General features: G+C 46.7%; 1 protein-coding gene across 6 annotated transcripts in view; it reads right to left on the bottom strand.

Annotated features, from left to right (window-relative positions):
- Positions 1-21,091, bottom strand: part of PHACTR3 (phosphatase and actin regulator 3) — a 224,385-nt gene that overhangs the window by 25,092 nt on the left and 178,202 nt on the right. For all 6 annotated transcript variants that reach the window (XM_057529290.1, XM_057529287.1, XM_007185230.3 and 3 more), the window contains one exon: positions 11,077-11,230. In XM_057529290.1, coding sequence (XP_057385273.1) covers positions 11,077-11,230 — 154 coding nt within the window. The remainder of the gene's footprint in view (positions 1-11,076; positions 11,231-21,091) is intronic.

Genomic DNA, 21,091 nt, shown 5'->3' with positions numbered 1-21,091 from the left:
GGGGCCCCAGGGGAAAATGGCTGGCCACCTGCTCTCCCTGTCACCCGGATGTGAGGTCGGAGGGAACACACGGTGGTAGGAAACGCACCCATGATCAAAGGAACCACACAACCCCGGAAAACTCCTTACTGGTCCTTCAGTGACTTCAATCTTTAGCTGGTGCTGCTGGTAACTTGCAACCTGGTTAGTTCAAAACTGCCAGTGGAGGCTCCCGCACGCGGTCCACGCTCCTGCTCGCGGATCGAACCCCTGCTAACAGCGCCAGAGACACGGCCAGCCCTGTGCCCAAATGTGGGCACGAGCCTTCCTCAAGCGCCGCCTTCCTTCCTCCTGTATCCCCTGCCCCGGCGCACAGCACCAGCTCCCCCCGTCCCTGTCACCTCCTCAAGCCCTTACCGGGGTCCTGCTCCCCGCCCTCCTCCACCCCCCCACCCACCCACGCCCCGTGGCCCCGTCGTCACGTGATGACGCCCATCTCCTCGGCTCTTGCAAGACCAGCGTCACACGCCCCCGTCAGGCCCCCCAGCCTGACACCCCCCCACACGTGTAGGCAGAGGGGACCTCAGACGTGCCCTCGCCCTGCCACGCCCCTGCTCGTGAGCCCTCAGGGGACCCTCACTGCTTCTCAGGAAAGGCCAGACGCCTCTGTTCACCGTTTGCACAATTCATGGAGCGGCTGCTCTGTGCCAGGGGCACCCCAGGCGAACAGCAGAGGCAGGATTCCGGTGTTCTAGCGGGGAGACAGACCCCAAAGCGGCAAAGGAAGGAATAAAGGGGAATTTCAGACAGCAGTAAGTGCGGTGAAGAACACGGGATGATGGGATGGAGAATGGGGGACACCAAGGGAGGTCCCTCCGGGAGGGACCAGAGGCAGCCGCGTGCGGACCAGGAGCTAGCAGGGTGCCCACCACCTGGCCGTGCAGCCCTGCAGCCTCGCCCCTGCCCCACTCGCCCCAGCCCTTCACAGCCACACCACGTTCTCCGGAGGGCGATGCGGGTTCAGGCCGCGGGACTTCCTCGCGGCTGCTCTCTGCCTGGGACATCCTTGCGCTCCAGCTGCCACGTGGGCTGACACGTATCGAGCCATCGAGACCGCGTGCCACGTCACCCCCTCTCTGATGCCTGCACCCCAACTCTTCCTCTCTCCTGCCGGATTCATCGCTCCCTCCTAGACCCTCCGCTTCCACGGCTGAGTCATACGTCTATTTTGCACATATTTTATTAGACATGATGCACCTCTGAGCCTGTCTTTCCATCTCTGCTCCCCAGTACCCAGCCCCTGCGCTCTGCAGGGACCCGAGGTTTGTGACGGGGATTCTGCGCCCCAGGAGACACGCAAGGGCGTGAGACGCGATGCTGCAAGACAAAGCAGGCCTGCTCTCCCGCGGTCTCGACCTCCCCCGTAAGTCATTTACAACACCCTCTTACGTCACGGCAACCGTGCATAAACCGAGGGGTAAGAGGCAAAATCTGCATGAACTTCAGGTTCGGCAGTAACAGCTGTTATTATACAAGTCGGGGGTGGCCGCACCAGGCCCTGATCTAGGAGTGTCACGTCCTGCATCCGAGGTGAGGTTGCAGCGTGGGCATCGGAGGGTCTACTAGGGACCGAAGCCGAGGCACGTGTACAGGACCCTACACCACACGGAGCACAGAGGGAAGGTTCTAGGGCTGGCGACGCTGAAGCAGGCAAAGGACCAGCGGAGGACGCGGAGGTTACTCACGCGTTAGTGCCGATGTACCAGGAAGTGGGTTGAGCCGCAGTGCGTCACGTGCTCTCTGTGCTTTCGCGGAAGATGAGATGCTCCCGGGGCGGGGCGCGGGTAGAGCGAGGGCTCTGGAACCCCCAGTCTGGCTGCTCCACGACAGACACTGGGACCCAGCAGGGAGGAGCGCTCCTGCCCAGCACTGCGGTCCGGCCAGGGACACAAGCAGCCCGGTGCCCAGCCTGCGGTCAGGGCCAATCTGTCCCATTCGCTGCTGTTCATGTTGTCATGAAACCTGGGTCAGAAGCTGGCCCTACCCCCCTCCACTTGCCTGAAATTTACCAAAGGACACTTCCGTGGAAGTGAGAGCTGTCATCCGCACAGGTTTGGGTACAAGTTCACAGCAGAACGAAGGCCCCCTGAGACCAAGCCCACCCCCGCTGGCCCCTTCGAAGCCTGAACGACAGCTTCTGCAGGAACACTGTCCCCACGTCGCAGCGTGTAACGTCCTCAGGACCTGAAACAGACCTGCCCCACCTGCAGCACATCTGGAGGATGGAGATTCTCAGCTGTCACACTGTGTCCTGACCCTCTGTCCCCAGAGACACTAAGGGGGACACTAAGGGGGGCCCCCGCAGACACTAAGTCCTCTGGGACTAAAACTAACCATCACAGCATGCTTGTTCTCCTTCTAAACCCCTGAATATAAACTCCCAGAAGCAGAGTGTTCGGTTAAAGTGTGCAAATTGCCATCTTGGCTCTTCACCTGCCCAGTTGTTTTCAAGTCGCATGGCTGCCAGCAGTGGGATGGCATGGAAACCACCACCTCACTAGAGTGGGATATTCTTAGATCATTATCAGTATTTATATTAGTAAAATATAACTTAAAATATTTTAAAATAATATTTTAAAGTTTTATTGTCATTTTAATTGGGGATGAAAGGTTCTTTGTTACTATGAATTTTTTAATGTCTGTAGTTACTAGTGAAGCTGAATTATTTTCATGTATTTGTTAAGAAATTTTGCTCCCTCCCTCCTGAACCACAAATTCCAGGCTGTTACCCACTGATCTGCTGACAACTGGTTTTCATTCTTGAATGATGACATCATCTAATTCAATGCATTTTCCTCCTCCTCTTTTATCATTTCTGGAAATGTTGCTCATGTAAATAATCCATAAAAAGAAAAAAAAAACACTGATGTGTGAAAATAAGCATTACATGTAGCTTATTTTAAAAGTAAAGATTTTGAGGCAAACTAAAAGTCTGTTGATTGTGGGAGGGAAAAGCAAAGCTGGTAGGTCTGTCCCCTCCTTAACACACTAGACCACTATTAAAAATGAACATTTGAATCCTATGTAGAAGAATGGAAAACCCTTCTGACATGATGTTAGATGGCAAAATCTCATGCATGCTAAGAGGGCCTCCATAAAAAAAATATGTATTTTTACTTACATTTTTATAGTTAAAATTGAGAAATGGGTTTGAAATCATATATAGAAAAATATACCCCCTAGAGATAAAATTAAGAGTTGAGCAAATTAAAGCAATCCTGAGGAAAAAAGGACAAAGCAGGAGGCACAACCCTCCCAGACTTCAGACTATACTACAAAGCTACAGTAATCAAACAGAGTGGTACTGGCACGAAAAACAGACATATGGATGAATGGAACAGAATAGAGAAGCCAGAAATAAACCCACACACCTACAGTCAAGTAATCTATGACAAAGGAGGCAAGAATATACAATGGAGAAAAGACAGTCTTTTCAGTAAGTGGTGCTGGAAAACTGGGCAGCCACATGTACATCAATGAGATTAGAACATTCCCTCATACCACATACAAAAATAAACTCAAAATGGTTTAAAGACCTAAATGTAAGACCTGAAACCATAAAACTCCTAGGAGAGAACATAGGCAGAACACTCTTTGACATAAACTGTAGCATTATTTTCTTGGATCAATCTCCTAAGGCAAAAGAAATAAATGCAAAAATAAACAGATGGGACCTAATTAAACTTAAAAGCATTTGCACAGCAAAGGAAACCATCAATAAAACAAAAAGACAACCTACCGAATGGGAGAAAATATTTGCAAATGATGTGACTGACAAGAGGTTAATATCCAAAATCTACAAACAGCTCGTACAATTCAATATCAAAAAACCAAACAATCCAATTGAAAAAATGGGCAGAAGACCTAACTAGACATTTCTCCAAAGAAGACATACAGATGGCCAACAGGCACATGAAAAGATGCTCAACATCGCTAATAATTAGAGAAATGAAAATCAAAACTACAGTGAGGTATCACCTCACACCAGTCAGAATGGCCATCATCAAAAAGTCTATATATAACAAATGCTGGAGAGGGTGTGGAGAAAAGGGAACCCTCCTACACTGTTGGTGGGAATGTAAATTGGTACAGCCACTATGAAGAACAGTGTGAAGGTTCCTTAAAAAATTAAAAATAGAACTATCACATGACCAGCAATTCCACTCCTGGGTATAAATCCGAAAGAAACGAAAACACTACTTTGAAAAGATACATGCACCCCAATGTTCATAGCAGCGCTATTTACAATAGCCAAGACATGGAAGCAACCTGAGTGTCCGCCAACAGACAACTGGCTTAAGATATATGTACACACACACACACACACGGAATATTAAGCAGCCATAAAAAAGAATGAAAAACTGCCATTTGCAGCAACATGGATGGACCTAGAAAATATTATCCTTAGTGAAATAAGTCAGACAGAGAAAGACAAGTACTATGTGATATCATGTATATATGAATCTAAAAAATAATACAAATGGATATGTATACAAAACAGAAACAGACTCACAGACATAGAAAACAAACTTGTGGTTACCAAAGGGGAGAGGAAAAGGGGGAGGGACAAATTTGGGGTATGAGATTAACAGATATAAATTACTATACATAAAATAGATAAGCAGCAAAGATATACTGTATATCACAGGGAATTATACCCATTATCTTGCAATAACCTATAATGGAGTATAATCTCAAAAATGCAGAATCACTACATTGTACACCTGAAACTAATGCAATACTGTAAATCATCTATACTTCAATTAAAAAAAAAGGAAACTACTGAAGCACTTCTGGAGAACTACAGCAGACAGAAAGAGAGGTGACAAAAGCAAACTCAAACTGAAATAGAGATGCTCACCAATAATCCTGTCTCACAATCACTCCCTCCACGATTTCAGCCTCCACGTGGGCATCAGTTTCACATAAATGCTTTAGAAAAATTTCAAGTCCTACATGTTTGGAGTTACTGGCAAATAGGCAAAACCTCCAACGTTGAATCATCAAATGGCAAGAGTCTGTTGTAATGCCTATATCTTAGGTTTCTTGTAACCATGAAAAAATGTAACATAGGTGAAAGAGTTAGAACATAGTATGATCAATAAATGTGAGACTCCTTCCTTCCAAAAAAAAAGAGTTGAGGAAATTAAGACAAAGGCCACACAACAGAAGATCAAACACAGACACACAATCCAAATGATACAACACAGTTGTGACAGGTATCTGCATACTTGACTCCAAGCTTCCTGGTGGCCAAGGCAAAAAGGGAAACACAATTAACTACAAAATGTGCATTCTCCTTAAGATACTAACAGACAGCTGTTACACAGAAGTACAGCTTATTTTGATCCTGAGGCCTCCAAGAATGTTCTTCTAAGGGTGACAAGGAAGGGGACACAGTGCAGCCTAAGGCAGCAGTGACACTTAGGAGAAGGGCTCTGTTAAAATAGAGATTCCTGTTCAAGTGATTTGGGGTGGGGCCTGGGAATCTGTGCTTTCACAAAGCTCCCTGGTGATTTGGATGGACGCTCTGATGCTGGAACTGGCGTGGATCGGGTGACCAATTACCCCCGCACCCCATATTTGCCGCTGTGTGAGCACAGGCAAGTGACTGCACTGTTCTGAGCCAGCTATCCTCATCTGAAAAATAGGACCGTTAATAGCACCTACCCCGGAGAGCTCTTGCAAGGCTCCAAGGAGGTAATACGCATGAAACGCTTAGCAGGAAGCTTGTACACAGAAGACACTTGAATACATGTTAACAACGACCATCATTAATAACCACACTTTTCTGTCCCTACTTAGATGGTGCCTATGGGGCAGGATTCAAGTCGCCCAGGAGGAGCTGGGCTCCCACCCGGCACTGCAGGTCGGGAAGAGGAAAAGCAGCAAATATTTATCAACATCTGTTATTATGCAATCTCCCCCCACCCCACTGCAATGATGCCTCAACACTTCCCAAAGGAGCGGCTTCCTTTGCAGCAATTAAAATTAAGCCATTTTTTCCTGCTAAGCCCAAAGTAAGGTTTCTGTATTTTCTAAACCCTGTGTCCACAGAACTGAGACCCTGCACTGTGCCCCAGCTTTTCTGACACCTTCAGCAGAAAGAAAGTACCACGGCTGATGCTCGGTTCATAGTGCTGATTCTAAGATGCCAATCTCCATCTCCAGCCTTAAAAGCATCAAGCCTCCTCCTCAAAATTCCGCAGATTTCAAGGCAAGCACGGGGCATGGGAGCAGCAGCACAGAACACTTTTTCCTGGGAATTCGTGTTTCCCGGAGGCCTGAGTGGCGGCAGCCTGTTCTGGATGTGGGAGAACAAAACGTACAAAGGGACCGGCTGGAGGGTCACTTAATGCACGTGCATTTAACGCCTGTGTTAACGTGCTAACTACCAGCTCCTGGAGGAGCTACTGAGCATTAATCAACTTCTCACATGCGGTCCCACAGCAGAGGACGCCCCAAGGGAGACTTAACAGAAGGTTTGTGCATCGCGGAGGTGCCTGCCGGGCAAAAAACACCACAGTCACAGAGGAGAACAATGTACTGACATTAACAACCACGCTAACACGACCTTGGCCCTCCAGGCGCTGCTTCTACAGCAGCTCAGTACCCTGGCCTGGCCTGCTGCCTGCCCAGGTGACAACTAGCCTGAGTGCGTCCAGCCAGGACCAAAGAGCAGCGGCTCCACCCCCCCGAGCGCCTCCTGCAGGGATGCACTTTCACCCGTCTGTCCAGGGACTAACCTGGAACCTTCCAAAGGGGCCCCAGGAGGAAGGTGCTGCCACGGTGTTGAATTTACAAACCAGGGGGAGATTCAGAGAAGGCAGTGCTGGCCCAAACCCACCCCGCTGTGACGGAAAGCCTGGGATTTGAACCTACTTGTCTACGTTTCCCCGAAGCCCGTGGTCGGCCGAGAGTCTGTTCGCTCACCGCACTGTTCCGGGGGTGGGGTGAGAGAATATCTGCATCCCCTCTGGCTCCCGCCAACACAGGCATGGAGTGTTTTGCACAGAAGCCCAGGGCATTGGCTGGAGGCCTGAATGTCCCCTGATGGAAGCCACACCAGTATGAGAAACCGCAAAGCAGAGACTTAGATAAGCCAGGCCCCCAGAGCTCTGCTTCCCCTGCCGCCCAGGCCCGGGGGTTCTGAGGGACCACCCATTGCCTGACTCCCAGCCCGCCTCCTCTGAGCTGTGTGACCCTGGGCAAGTTCCTTAACCTCTCTCATCAAGCCTTAGTTTTCTCATCTGTAAAATGGAGACGATGATAACACCTACTCTATCGGTTCCTGTAAAGATTAAATGAAATGAGGGAAAGGAAGCAAAACATACTGTACGGGGTCTGCACTTAAAAGGGAAAGTTGTCACTTGATCACTTTGTAGTGTATACAGATGTCGAATTACAATGCTGGACACCTGAAGCTTATATAATAATAATAATAAAAGAGAAAGCTGTCGGGCATCCTTAAATGGCATGCACACAACCCAACTGAAGCAAGACAGTAATTTCTAGAACATGCCCGCTGTGTGAGGCACGGGAGCTGCGGGTCTGTAATACTCTGCGATTCATTTACACACGCCGTAAAGGTGAGCTGGGCTCCCATATAGAAAGGGGGTGACCATGATCACAGAGCTTTACTCCTCCTTTAGTCCCAAGCTGACTCCGACTTCATGCAAATCCCCAGAGCCAGCACACAGAGTCAGGGGAGACCGTGACCACTTCATCCAGAAAAGCCCTAGGAGTGCCCGAAAGATAAAAGAGTAAGGGTCTGGAAATTTAAAAAAAATACACAATACGAAAACACCAACTGCACTTCAGGATACAGTGAATGGTGCGTTGCCACAGCAACCAGAGGCTGAATTATTCAGCAAGTGATGGCAGAAGAATCTCTGAAAGGAGGCAAAACAAAGACAAAGGATCCAATTAAACCATTTCTGCAGGGGAAACAAACTGGGCCGGCCAGGAAGGCTACGTCTGCCCACCTGGGATGTGACTTCTCAACCACGCTCTCTTCGTGTCTAATTCTGGGGTTGATTTTCCGTTTTTAAACATGGTGACAAACGTCCAAGGAGCTACTATGTTCTAGTCCAAGGTTTAAAAAGAGTTATAGATTCCATGAGTAACAGTCCAGGGCCTGTGTTTGGGGTACCACTTAATTAGGGGTCCTTTGAGGTTTCCCAGTACCCCACCTTTTCCCACCTCCCGTCTGCACTGGGAGACAGGAGTGGGGTCCCCACAGTTCTCTTAAGCCAAGCACCATCACGACCACTTTGTTATCCTTGAATCACATATACTACAATGTTTACTATTTTTTTTCTTTAATTCACTTAATATTCTATCTTGAAAGAGAAGTTGGTTTGTTTAGCAAATAGAAAACCATTATCGCTTGGCATAATTAGATGACAACTGCAAAAATAATACGTGTAAACATCATTTTTTTGACTTGCGGGCAGGGAAGGATGTTTTAAAACATGGCACAAATAATACGGACCATAAAGTATATCAGGGCCCAGGAAACTTTGCCCCGTGGGCTGCTGTTTGTGTTTGTACATAAAGTTGCATTGGCATGCAGCCGCACTCATTCACCACGCACTGGCCACGCGTTAGTGTGACGACAAAGTCGTGTGGTCACAGCAGATACAGCAGGATGCACAGAGCCAGAAATACTCAGTATCTGACTCTTCACAGAAAAAGACTGCTGACACCTGAAGTACATGATCGATAATCTGACAACTTTAAAAAAAAACCTGGGGCTTTCCTGGTGGCGCAGTGGTTGAGAATCTGCCTGCCAATGCAGGGGGCACGGGTTCGAGCCCTGGTCTGGGAGGATCCCACATGCCGCGGAGCAACTAGGCCCGTGAGCCACAACTACTGAGCCTGCGCGTCTGGAGCCTGTGCTCCGCAACAAGAGAGGCCGCGATAGTGAGAGGCCCGCGCACCGCAATGAAGAGTGGCCCCCGCTCGCGCAACTAGAGAAAGCCCTCGCACAGAAACGAAGACCCAACACAGCCAAAAATAAATAAATAAATAAATAAATTTATTTTAAAAAATAAAATAAAAAACTTTTGCATATCAAAGGAAAGCATGAACAAAATGACAATACGTCCTGAAGAGAGAGAAGAGGTATAATTCACAGACCTGGAAAAGATTGGAAGCTGCAATTTCCAGAGTAAAATCCTCAAATCATTAAGATAAAGAAAACTGCAGGTAATGTACATGAAAGGAACTGAAAAAAAAAACAGCTAATAAACACTGAAAAAAAAGTTCAATCTCATTAGAAACGAGAGGAAACCACGCCTCCTGCGATGGTGCATCCCAGCCATGACATAGGCAACAAGGACACCAAGCTTGATCTGCCAGCATATCCCCTTGGCCGTGAGATCGATGCACCTGTGTTTCCACCCCGCCTTCCTTCCCACCCACATGCATTTACTGAGCACCCATCTGGTCTGTACCAAGCCCCAGAGTGGGTACCAGCCACACAGGAAGAGGGCTGACGATGTTCTCCGGGAATACGGAGCTCAGGGGAGTTCCCTCCCTCATTACCCACAACTGTATCTCTAGCAACGGCCACGGCGCCTGCCTGCCCCTTATTTGAATAAAGTAAGCTTTTGCTGAATGACCAGACACAGAGTGATAAGTGCGTGGTGGGTTGACAATCTCACTGCAATCAGGCTAAGAACGTCCAACCTGGAGAGGCCCCCTCAACCCGTTAATATCAGGGACTTCGTTAAAATCCCCCTCTCAGCCCAGAGACTGATCAGGTCGGGGTGGGGCTCATCAATCTGTATTTTAAAAAGCTTCTCCATGGTCTGGGTTCAGAGCCGATGCAGGAGGAGGGGCTGAGGACCGGGATCCCAGGCCCCACCAGCCGTGGCGAGCACCAACTTTACTGAGCACCTACTTTGTGCCAGGGCTCGGCCATACGCCTTCCTTACGGGATCTCCCCCCAAATTCACAATGACCTTGAGAGCATCAGCACCCCACTTTATAGACGAGTAAAGCAAGACCTGGGGAGGTAAGGCCGCTGGTCCAAGGTCCCCCAGCACATCAGCACAGAGCAGGGATTCGAACCGGGGCTATGTGATTCCAAGCCCTCAGGACCCCAGCTGGGGACCGCCGCTGCCTGCAGAAATGTGCACCACACTGAGCCCGCCCCTCCTCCACCGTGATCCCGCAGCTGGTATCATCCCCATTTTATAGGTAAGAAAACTGAGGCCCACAGAATCACAGCATCTGGGCACTGGGCTTCACCCACTCACACTCATTGCCCTCCACTCTGAAAAAACTCACAGGATTTCGGAGGGTGGGAACACGGGGTCCAAGCTCCCTGGCAGAGAGCAGAAACAAGGGCCCATCCACCCGAAACGAGGAGCCCTGAGCCTCGGGCAGAGGAAAGACCACCTGGAGAAGAAGTCCAGGGCGACCTTCAGATCACGGGTCCTCGACTGGGGGATGGCTCCATCCCCCAGGGGACACTTGGCAGTAACTGGAGACACTTTTGGTTGTCACCGTGGGGGGCAGGGTGAGGGGCCGTGAGCATCTCCAGGGTAGAGGCCAGGAATGCTGCTAAACATCCTACCGCGCACAGGACGGCCCCATCAGAGTCACCCAGACATCAGGAGCCCCGAGCTCGGGAGCCCCTGCTTCCGGCCCTCGCTCCTCCAGAGGGCGGGGGGCACCACAGACCAGCAGCACCGGCAGCCCCCCGGAGCCTGTCCACACCACAGGCCTTGCTTGGCTTCTATAACCAGTGCGTCTCCACAGGGAAGAGTGGCCCCCAGGGGGCATCGGGCAATGTCTGGGGACAGTGTCGGCTGTCACAGCAGCGTGCAGCCTGCAGAGGTCAGTGCCCCGATGGCCCCCGCGGTGAACAGCCATCCGGCCCTGAGCGTCGACAGTGGCGAGGCTGGGAAACCCCGCGCCGGGCACTGCGTTTGAAGCCGGGACAGCGCAGTGTGGGGAAGGTGGGGCATCCGAGGGGTCGGGCTGCAGGGCCGGGACCAGCCCCCACTGTGTCCACGCGCCACTTACTTGGAGAGTTTCATCTCAATCTGCTGCCGGATCTCCTGCCTCTCTTCAGCCGTCCTCCTGGGGAAGATATTGCGGTCTTCCAGTTCCTGCTTGCTGGGCCGGTTCCTCAGTTTCACTGCCAGGAGCTCCTTCTTGCATTTCCTCGGCAGCGTTCCTAAGAGAAGGGGCCATGGGAAAGCGGGTGTCAGGGAGGCGCTGGCTGCCAGTGTAGCCAGAACCTCCCACTGTCCTGCAGGAAAGAACCTGGACCAGAGCCATGGGGACGCGTCTGGCAGCTGTGACGCCCTCCGGCGAACGGTGGGCAACGCACCTCCCTTCACAAAGGGCCCACACACAACCATGCCTTCCACGGATGGGGGATCGTTCATGCATCCGGGGTCTCCAGAGACAGTCCCGATCGACACCCTTTGCCCCAGAGCGATTACTAATAGCACCACTTTTTCTTTCAGAAGTGCCCGAGTGCAGATCATAAATTACAGTTACTTTACCCATGGTGGTCTGTCCCCCCATCCCCCTGTCACCCCCCTTCTCCCCTCTGCCTGTGACCCCATGGCCATGTGGGTCCTCTTTCATTCCTGGAAGATCCCAACTCAGGGTCTCTGCACCATGTCTTTCCCATGCTGACCCCCCTGCTCCGCCTGGACCCTCCAGGGCCGGCCACCTCCTGAACCACGCCGCTGGCCTTGAGCCCTGCCCTCAAAGAGGCCCGATGGGTCCCCCCATCACCATCACCCACCCGATGAACTCCTCCCCTATCTGGTCTCTTTCTTGTTCACTAGTTTATCCTCCATCTCCTCCACTAGCTTTTAAGTTCGACAACAGTCTGTTCTCCTGGGTCCTGGAACAGTGTTGACGCAGCAGGTTATCAAGGAACACGGTTGAGTGAGCCTGGTTCAGGGTCTAGGAGGCTGACATTGACGTTTAGTTCTACGCACGTCCAGAAGCAGCAGAGTGACATCGGTGTGCACGTAAGGTCTTAAGGAACGACGTTTAAACGTACTGAAGAGCAGAAAAGGGGGCTGGCTGCATTCACGGGCAGAAAAGGAAACGGCATGGGGCTGCATGAAGAACAGAGTCCTTACCTGCCCCCCCGGCAAGCGCACGTGCCGATAACGGGCAGGGAACTCCGGAGCACAACGTAGACTGCAGTTTTGCGGCGTGTAGTTTTGCGCTTTTACTAGGGCATGGGTTTAAATCCCGGGGGCTCATTCTATCATCCGATGAGGTCAACCCCACAGGTAAACTTTATTTCTTAAGTATAATGGCTCCCCAAAGAAAGCCCATTCCTACTGTGGGGTACAGGAATATAAAGCAAGAAATAAGTCTAGTAAGGTGATAGTTTAACAGAAGTCTGGGATAAAGTAAGATATAAAAAATTGGACTTGACTGAGGCTTGAGTTTCTAATATGAACTTGTTTGCTGTGTGTCTTATTAGAGACAAAGAGAAAAATAATGACCCCCAAAGCCATTTCAGCCAGGACTCCAGCCCGATTTTGTTTTAATAGCTTTATACATGGCTAGAGTCCTGTATTTATAGAATCATGAAAGCGTAAGGCAGTCACATGCATTTTTCTCTTGATCTTTACTGCATGGTCTAGGGGAAATTGAAAGCTAAACTGGCATTTATGAACTGAGGGAGTCTCAAAGGTCTCAGGACAAATCCTTCATGAATGTCAAAGGTCTGATAGGTGGCGAGAAGGATTGCCATTTTTAGACAACTGTAATATGCTAACCATGAAACTACACTGAATGTGGTTTCATCTTTTTAGCTTTTGATAAAGAATGTCTTTAAGCCTACTGCAAATGTCTCAGCATACTTGTCATTACAAACTTTAAGGATATTTGTTCTTAAATGAGAGAAAGATCCTTTCATCAGAGATTTCTAGTTGTAATGAGAATTCACTCCACAGGAAATCTCTGTGCTAAGAGCAAGTAATTCTCTGCTTATTCACCCAGGCCCTAAGAGCACAACATGACACCCAGTAGGGCCACGATGAAAACGTCTGGGCTGACGGTCTTCCCCAAGCTATCAGGAGCTTAACAGGTTTGGCTACTTAAAAGTCAAAAAGGGAAACTTCCAGACAAATAGCTTAAAGTGAGGGCTTTTCATGAAGTTGAGTGGCACTTCTACACAACCGATGGAATTAATCTAAACGAGCAGGGGATCCAGAGCAGGATGTGACACTGAGAAACACAGGCGAGGAGACCTTCCTGTCCTGACGATGGGAACAAGCCACCCTCTCCCCCAAAGGCCCCCAAACACACTTGTGATCCTACCTTTGGGGCCAGAAATCCCACTTCCAAGAGTCTGCTCCCAAAACAAATGGGACAAGCACACAAAGCACACATAAGAGGGCGTTCACGCAGCCTCATTTACGAAAGAAAGAAATTAAACACAGCTGAAATACGACAAGACAGCATGTGTTAAATTATGGTGCATCTGTATCATCTGAATATCGTGAACCTATCATGAACCTAAAAACAGTGGTATATACATTACTGAGGGACAAAAAGACAGACATGTTATGTTGCTAAGAAAAGCAACTCGTAGGAAAGTATGTAGGTTTTATATATAAATATATCTGGGTATGTGTTGGCAACTAATTTTGTAAGTATTTATAATCTTCTTATAAATTGGCATAGAGATGCCAGGAATGGATTTTACTTATTAATTTTGGTTTTCTGTATTTTATTTTTAATCATCAACATAGCTTTCTTATATCAAAATAATTGTTTAAAAAGAAAGACCTTTGTGGAGTGACAGCAGCGAAGATGGTAGAAAATTCTCTCTATAAAAGCAACAAGAAAACTGCAAAATCATCAGAGTCAACTTTTTCAGAACTCTGTAAATTAACCAAAGGGTTGCAGCAACACAGGGAATCTTTATTCAAGGAAAACTGGATGGGGCTTCCCCGGTGGCGCAGTGGTTGAGAGTCTGCCTGCCAGCGCAGGGGACACGGGTTCGAGCCCTGGCCTGGGAGGATCCCACATGCCGCGGAGTGACTGGGCCCGTGAGCCACAGCTGCTGAGCCTGCGCGTCTGGAGCCTGTGCTCCGCAACAAGAGAGGCCGCGATAGTGAGAGGCCTGTGCACTGCGATGAAGAGTGGCCCCCGCTTGCCGCAGCTGGAGAAAGCCCTCGCACAGAAACGAAGACCCAACACAGCCAAAAATAAATGAATAAATAAATAAATAAAATTTAAAAAATAACTGGATGAATCTCAGGAAGAATGTTTTACTCTGTCCCTTTCTCCCCTGGCCCTTTCTCCAGCTTGGTAGCAGCCTTGAAGCAGTCTGTTTTCTGCTGAAAACCAGGGGTCCGGCAGCCACTGGAGGGAGGGGAACAGGCTTCATTCCCAAAGAGCTGTCATCATTTGACCTGTCGCTGGTTCCCTGAAGTCCCCACTGCAAGGCTGTCTGCATTGGATCTGACTCAGAGCTGGCCCAATGCAAAACTACCTTCTCCCCAGGGGCGTGCTTGTCAAAAACAATACTGTCTTTCCAAGCGCAAGGCTTTCATTTATCTTTAGACCAGTCTTCCTCAATACTCTATGGAGTTCTTGATTGGCCAAAGCCAATAAAAATCAATGCATAGGCCAAAAATAGTAAGTCAATTAAAAGTAAAACCTTAGAAGAGAAAAAGAAAGGGACTGAGAAAATATTTGAAGAGATTATAGTTGAAAACTTCCCTAATATGGGAAAGGGAATAGTTAATCAAGTCCAGGAAGCACAGAGAGTCCCACACAGGATAAATCCAAGGAGAAACACGCCAAGACACATATTAATCAAACTATCAAAAATTAAATACAAAGAACAAATATTAAAAGCAGCAAGGGAAAAACAACAAATAACACATAAGGGAATCCCCATAAGGTTAACAGCTGATCTTTCAGCAGAAACTCTGCAAGCCAGAAGGGAGTGGCAGAACATATTTAAAGTGATGAAGGAGAAAAACCTACAACCAAGATTACTCTACCCAGCAAGGATCTCATTCAGATTTGACGGAGAAATTAAAACATTTACAGACAAGCAAAAGCTAAGAGAATTCAGCACCACCAAACCAGCTTTACAACAAATGCTAAAGGAACTTCTCTAGGCAGGAAACACAAAAGAAGGAAAAGACCTACAATAATAAACCCAAAACAATTAAGAAAATGGTAATAGGAACATACATATCAATAATTACCTTAAATGTAAATGGATTAAATGCTCCAACCAAAACACACAGACTGGCTGAATGAATACAAAAACAAGACCCGTATATATGCTGTCTACAAGACACCCACTTCAGACCTAGGGACACATACAGACTGAAAGTGAGGGGATGGAAAAAGATATTCCATGCAAATGGAAGTCAAAAGAAAGATGGAGTAGCAATTCTCATATCAGACAAAACAGACTTTAAAACAAAGACTATTACAAGACACAAAGAAGGACACTACATAATGATCAAGGGATCAATCCAAGAAGAAGATATAACAATTGTAAATATTTATGCACCCAACATAGGAGCACCTCAATACATAAGGCAAATACTAACAGCCATAAAAGGGGAAATCGACAGTAACACAATCATAGTAGGGGACTTTAACACCCCACTTTCACCAATGGACAGATCATCCAAAATGAAAATAAATAAGGAAACACAAACTTTAAATGATACATTAAACAAGATGGACTTAATTGATATTTATAGGACATTCCATCCAAAAACAACAGAATACACATTCTTCTCAAGTGCTCATGGAACATTCTCCAGGATAGAGCATATCTTGGGTCACAAATCAAGCCTCGGTAAATTTAAGAAAACTGAAATCGTATCAAGTATCTTTTCTGACCACAACGCTATGAGACTAGACATCGATTACAAGAAAAAATCTGTAAGAAATATAAACACATGGAGGCTAAACAACACACTACTTAATAACCAAGAGATCACTGAAGAAATCAAAGAGGAAATCAAAAAATACCTAGAAACAAATGACAATGAAAACATGACGACCCAAAACCTATGGGATACAGCAAAAGCAGTTCTAAGAGGGAAGTTTATAGCAATACAATCCTACCTTAAGAAACAAGAAACATCTCAAATGAACAACCTAACCTTACACCTAAAGCAATTAGAGAAAAAAGAATAAAAAACCCCCAAAGTTAGCAGAAGGAAAGAAATCATAAAGATCAGATCAGAAATAAATGAAAAAGAAATGAAGGAAACGATAGCAAAGATCAATAAAATTAAAAGCTGGTTCTTTGAGAAGATAAACAAAATGGATAAACTATTAGCCAGACTTGTCAAGAAAAAAAGGGAGAAGACTCAAGTCAAAAGAACTAGAAATGAAGAAGGAGATGTAACAACTGACACTGCAGAAATACAAAGGATAATGAGAGATTACTACAAGCAACTGTATGCCAATAAAATGGACAACCTGGAAGAAATGGACAAATTCTTAGAAATGCACAAGCTTCCGAGACTGAACCAGGAAGATATAGAAAATATGAACAGATCAATCACAAGCACTGAAATTGAAACTGTGATTAAAAATCTTCCAACAAACAAAAGCCCAGGACCAGATGGCTTCACAGGCGAATTCTATCAAACATTTAGAGAAGAGCTAACACCTATCCTTCTCAAACTCTTCCAAAATATAGCAGGAGGAACACTCCCAAACTCATTCTAAGAGGCCACCATCACTCTGATACCAAAACCAGACAAAGATGTCACAAAGAAAGAAAACTACTGGCCAATATCACTGATGAACACAGATGCAAAAATCCTCAACAAAATACTAGCAAACAGAATCCAACAGCACATTAAAAGGATCATACACTATGATCAAGTGGGGTTTATCCCAGGAATGCAAGGATTCTTCAGTATTTGCAAATCAATCAACGTGATACACCATATTAACAAACTGAAGGAGAAAAACCATATGATCATCTCAATAGATGCAGAGAAAGCTCTTGACAAATTCAACACCCATTTATGATAAAAACCCTCCAGAAAGTAGGCATAGAGGGAACTTTCCTCAACATAATAAAGGCCATATATGACAAAGCCACAGCCAACATCGTCCTCAATGGTGAAAACCTGAAACCATTCCCACTAAGATCAGGAACAAGACAAGGTTGCCCACTCTCACCACTATTATTCAACATAGTTTTGGAAGTTTTAGGCACAGCAATCAGAGAAGAAAAAGAAATAAAAGGAATCCAAATTGGAAAAGAAGAAGTAAAGCTGTCACTGTTTGCAGATGACATGATACTATACATAGAGAATCCTAAAGATGCTACCAGAAAACTCCTAGAGCTAATCAATGAATTTGGTAAAGTAGCAGGATACAAAATTAATGCACAGAAATCTCTTGCATTCCTATACACTAATGATGAAAAATCTGAAAGTGAAATTAAGAAAACACTCCCATTTACCACTGCAACAAAAAGAATAAAATATCTAGGAATAAACCTACCTAAGGAGACAAAAGACCTGTATGCAGAAAATTATAAGACACTGATGAAAGAAATTAAAGATGATACAAATAGATGGAGAGATATACCATGTTCTTGGATTGGAAGAATCAACATTGTGAAAATGACTATACTACCCAAAGCAATCTACAGATTCAGTGCAATCCCTATCAAACTACCACTGGCATTTTTCACAGAACTAGAACAAAAAATTTCACCATTTGTATGGAAACACAAAAGACCCTGAATAGCCAAAGCAATCTTGAGAAAGAAAAATGGAGCTGGAGGAAACAGGCTCCCTGACTTCATACTATGCTACAAAGCTACAGTAATCAAGACAGTATGGTACTGGCACAGAAACAGAAATATAGATCAATGGAACAGGATAGAAAGCCCAGAGATAAACCCACGCACATATGGTCACCTTATCTTTGATAAAGGAGGCAAGAATATACAGTGGAGAAAAGACAGCCTCTTCAATAAGTGGTGCTGGGAAAACTGGACAGCTACATGTAAAAGAATGAAATTAGAACAGTCCCTAACACCATACACAAAAATAAACTCAAAATGGATTAAAGACCTAAATGTAAGGCCAGACGCCATCAAACTCTTAGAGGAAAACATAGGCAGAACACTGTATGACATACACCACGGCAAGATCCTTTTTGACCCACCTCCTAGAGAAATGGAAATAAAAACAAAAATAAACAAATGGGACCTAATGAAACTTAAAAGCTTTTGCACAGCAAAGGAAACCATAAACAAGATCAAAAGACAACCCTCAGAATGGGAGAAAATATTTGCAACTGAAGCAACTGACAAAGGATTAATCTCCAAAACATACAAGCAACTCATGCAGCTCAATATCAGAAAAACAAACAACCCAATCCAAAAATGGGCAGAAGACCTAAACAGACATTTCTCCAAAGAAGATATACAGATTGCCAACAAACACATGAAAGGATGCTCAACATCACTAATCATTAGAGAAATGCAAATCAAAACTACAATGAGATATCATCTCACACCGGTCAGAATGGCCATCATCAAAAAATCTACAAACAGTAAATGCTGGAGAGGGTGTGGAGAAAAGGGAACCCTCTTGCACTGTTGGTGGGAATGTAAATTGATACAGCCACTATGGAGAAAAGTATGGAGGTTCCTTAACAAACTAAAATTAGAACTACCATACGACCCAGCAATCCCACTACTGGGCATATATCCTGAGAAAACCATAATTCAAAAAGAGTCGTGTACCAAAATGTTCACTGCAGCTCTATTTACAGTAACCAGGACATGGAAGCAACCTAAGTGTCCATCAATGGATGAATAGATAAAGAAGATGTGGCACATGTATACAGTGGAATACTACTCAGTCATCAAAAGGAACGAAACTGAGTTATTTGTAGTGAGGTGGATGGACCTAGAGACTGTCTTACAGAGTGAAGTCAGAAAGAGAAAAACAAATACCGTATGCTAACACATATATATGGAATCTAAAAAAAAAAAAAGAGAAAAACAAATGGTCAGAAGAACCTAGGGGCAAGACGGGAATAAAGATGCAAACCTACTAGAGAATGGACTTGAGGATACGGGGAGGGGGAAGGGTAAGCTGGGACAAAGTAAGAGAGTGGCATGGACATATATACACTACCAAACGTAAAATAGATAGCTAGTGGGAAGCAGCTGCATAGCACAGGGAGATCAGCTTGGTGGTTTGTGACCACCTAGAGGGCTGGGATAGGGAGGGTGGGAGGGAGGGAGATACAAGAGGGAGGAGATATGGGGATATATGTATGTGTATAACTGATTCACTTTGTTATAAAGCAGAAACTAACACACCATTGTAAAGCAATTATACTCTAATAAAGATGTTAAAAAAAAAAAAAAAGTAAAACCTTAATGTTACCAGATCCAGCTCAACTCCAGCCAATGTTCAGAGTTTCTCCCACACACAGCTGACAGACAGGGCTCATGAAGCAGGGTGGGCAATGCTGGCTCTTCTCCCAGGACCCAGCATGGCCCAGAGAGCTGCTGACCCCAGAGCTCTGGGCTCCACCTCACCGGGCGGGGGGGCAGCCTCCCAAGCTCCACGCAGGCCGACCCGCCAGCGTGTGTGGGACTCAAGACATACCCTCAGCCCCGTCTCATCAGCGCCCATGAGCCACCCAGTGGAGAAAGGATGCTTGTGGGGGGTCTCAGGCCTTGGACCACTCTCTTCCTTGTGAAGCCTCCCTTCTCTCTCCCTGCGCACCACTGGCCAGCATCCTCCCACTGCCATAGCCACGCCTCTGTCTCCTTTGCTGGTTCTGCATCATCTCCCCTCTAGATGTGGGTGAGCCCAGGACTCAACCCTCAAACCCCTCCTCCACGCTTGCTTCCTATGCAACCTCCTGAGTCCCACGACACTAATGACCAGCTGCCAATGCTCAGAATCTCCCTCTCCAGCTACATCCTCTCTCCTGAATCCATGCTGCATCTTCGGCTTCCTTCATGATGTCTCTACCCAGGTCCCAATCAGGCATCTCAAACTTAGCACGTCCACAACTGAGTTCCTGTTTTCTTGCTGAAGTGCTGATAGGTTAAGCGACAGAACCGAGATTCATACCCAGGCCTGAGCTCAGCATCCACACTCTTAGCCGTGACCTTCACAGATCTGTTAGGTTCAGCAAGGCACTATCTCTAGTGCACCTGTCGTACGCCTGGCCCCCAAGAGCAGAAATGAGGACCACGTGGTGCACGCCCCACTGAGCTCACTCAGGTGAGGGAGGGAGACGTGAAAACAAGCACCTGTAATGACCTGAAACACATTATGTGTGTTCCTATTTGCACATCCTCACAACGTATTCTAATTATCTGTTTGTGTGGCTTTCCCTAACCACAGTCATTATCTGAGCTTGAAACATTTTCACTCAATGGAGAAAAACAAATCTGGTGAGCTCATCCACGGAGAGGACTCTGCCTTGTTCATTTCTTTCCCTGCACAAACTCCAGAAATGTCTGCTGAATTACACAGCACAAGGAGGAATAAACAAGCCACATGAGGAAGGGGGCTTGAGGTCAAGATCAAGGAAGGGTTTCTGAAGGAAGGAGCATCTGGGCTGGAACCTATAAGAAGGATTCCCTCCTGAGGACCTGTCGTATCAGAACCCAGCTTGTTCCACAGAAGGGATGTGCATGAATACTTGTCTCGGGCTCCAAAGTAAGAGTGGTGACTTTAACTTCTACTTCTGACCAGGATGGAGTAATACACACTGAATTTCCCACCCACAAATAAAACAAACAAAAATCAAAATATATGAAACAATGGTTTTGATGACACTGGAAAGGACAGTGAGTGACCCCTGAGATGGGAAATCAAATAAAGTGAGCCCTATGATGACCCAGCTTACTGCCTCTGGAGACTTTCTAGGCCATGGACTGGGGAGAGGCACCAGGAAGAGCTTGGAAAACTCCCTGAGTTGAAAAGATGAAGCCTAGAGACCAAGGCAGCGAGAGTCTGCAGGGTGGAAATGGGAGGGAGAGCAACACAGACAGAAGCTGGAGATCTGC

Source organism: Balaenoptera acutorostrata, chromosome 15 (assembly GCF_949987535.1).
Source record: "Balaenoptera acutorostrata chromosome 15, mBalAcu1.1, whole genome shotgun sequence".
NCBI classification, from domain to species: Eukaryota; Metazoa; Chordata; class Mammalia; order Artiodactyla; family Balaenopteridae; genus Balaenoptera; species Balaenoptera acutorostrata.
Note: the sequence above shows the minus strand (reverse complement) of the source record. Positions and strands in the feature narration are given on the sequence as shown.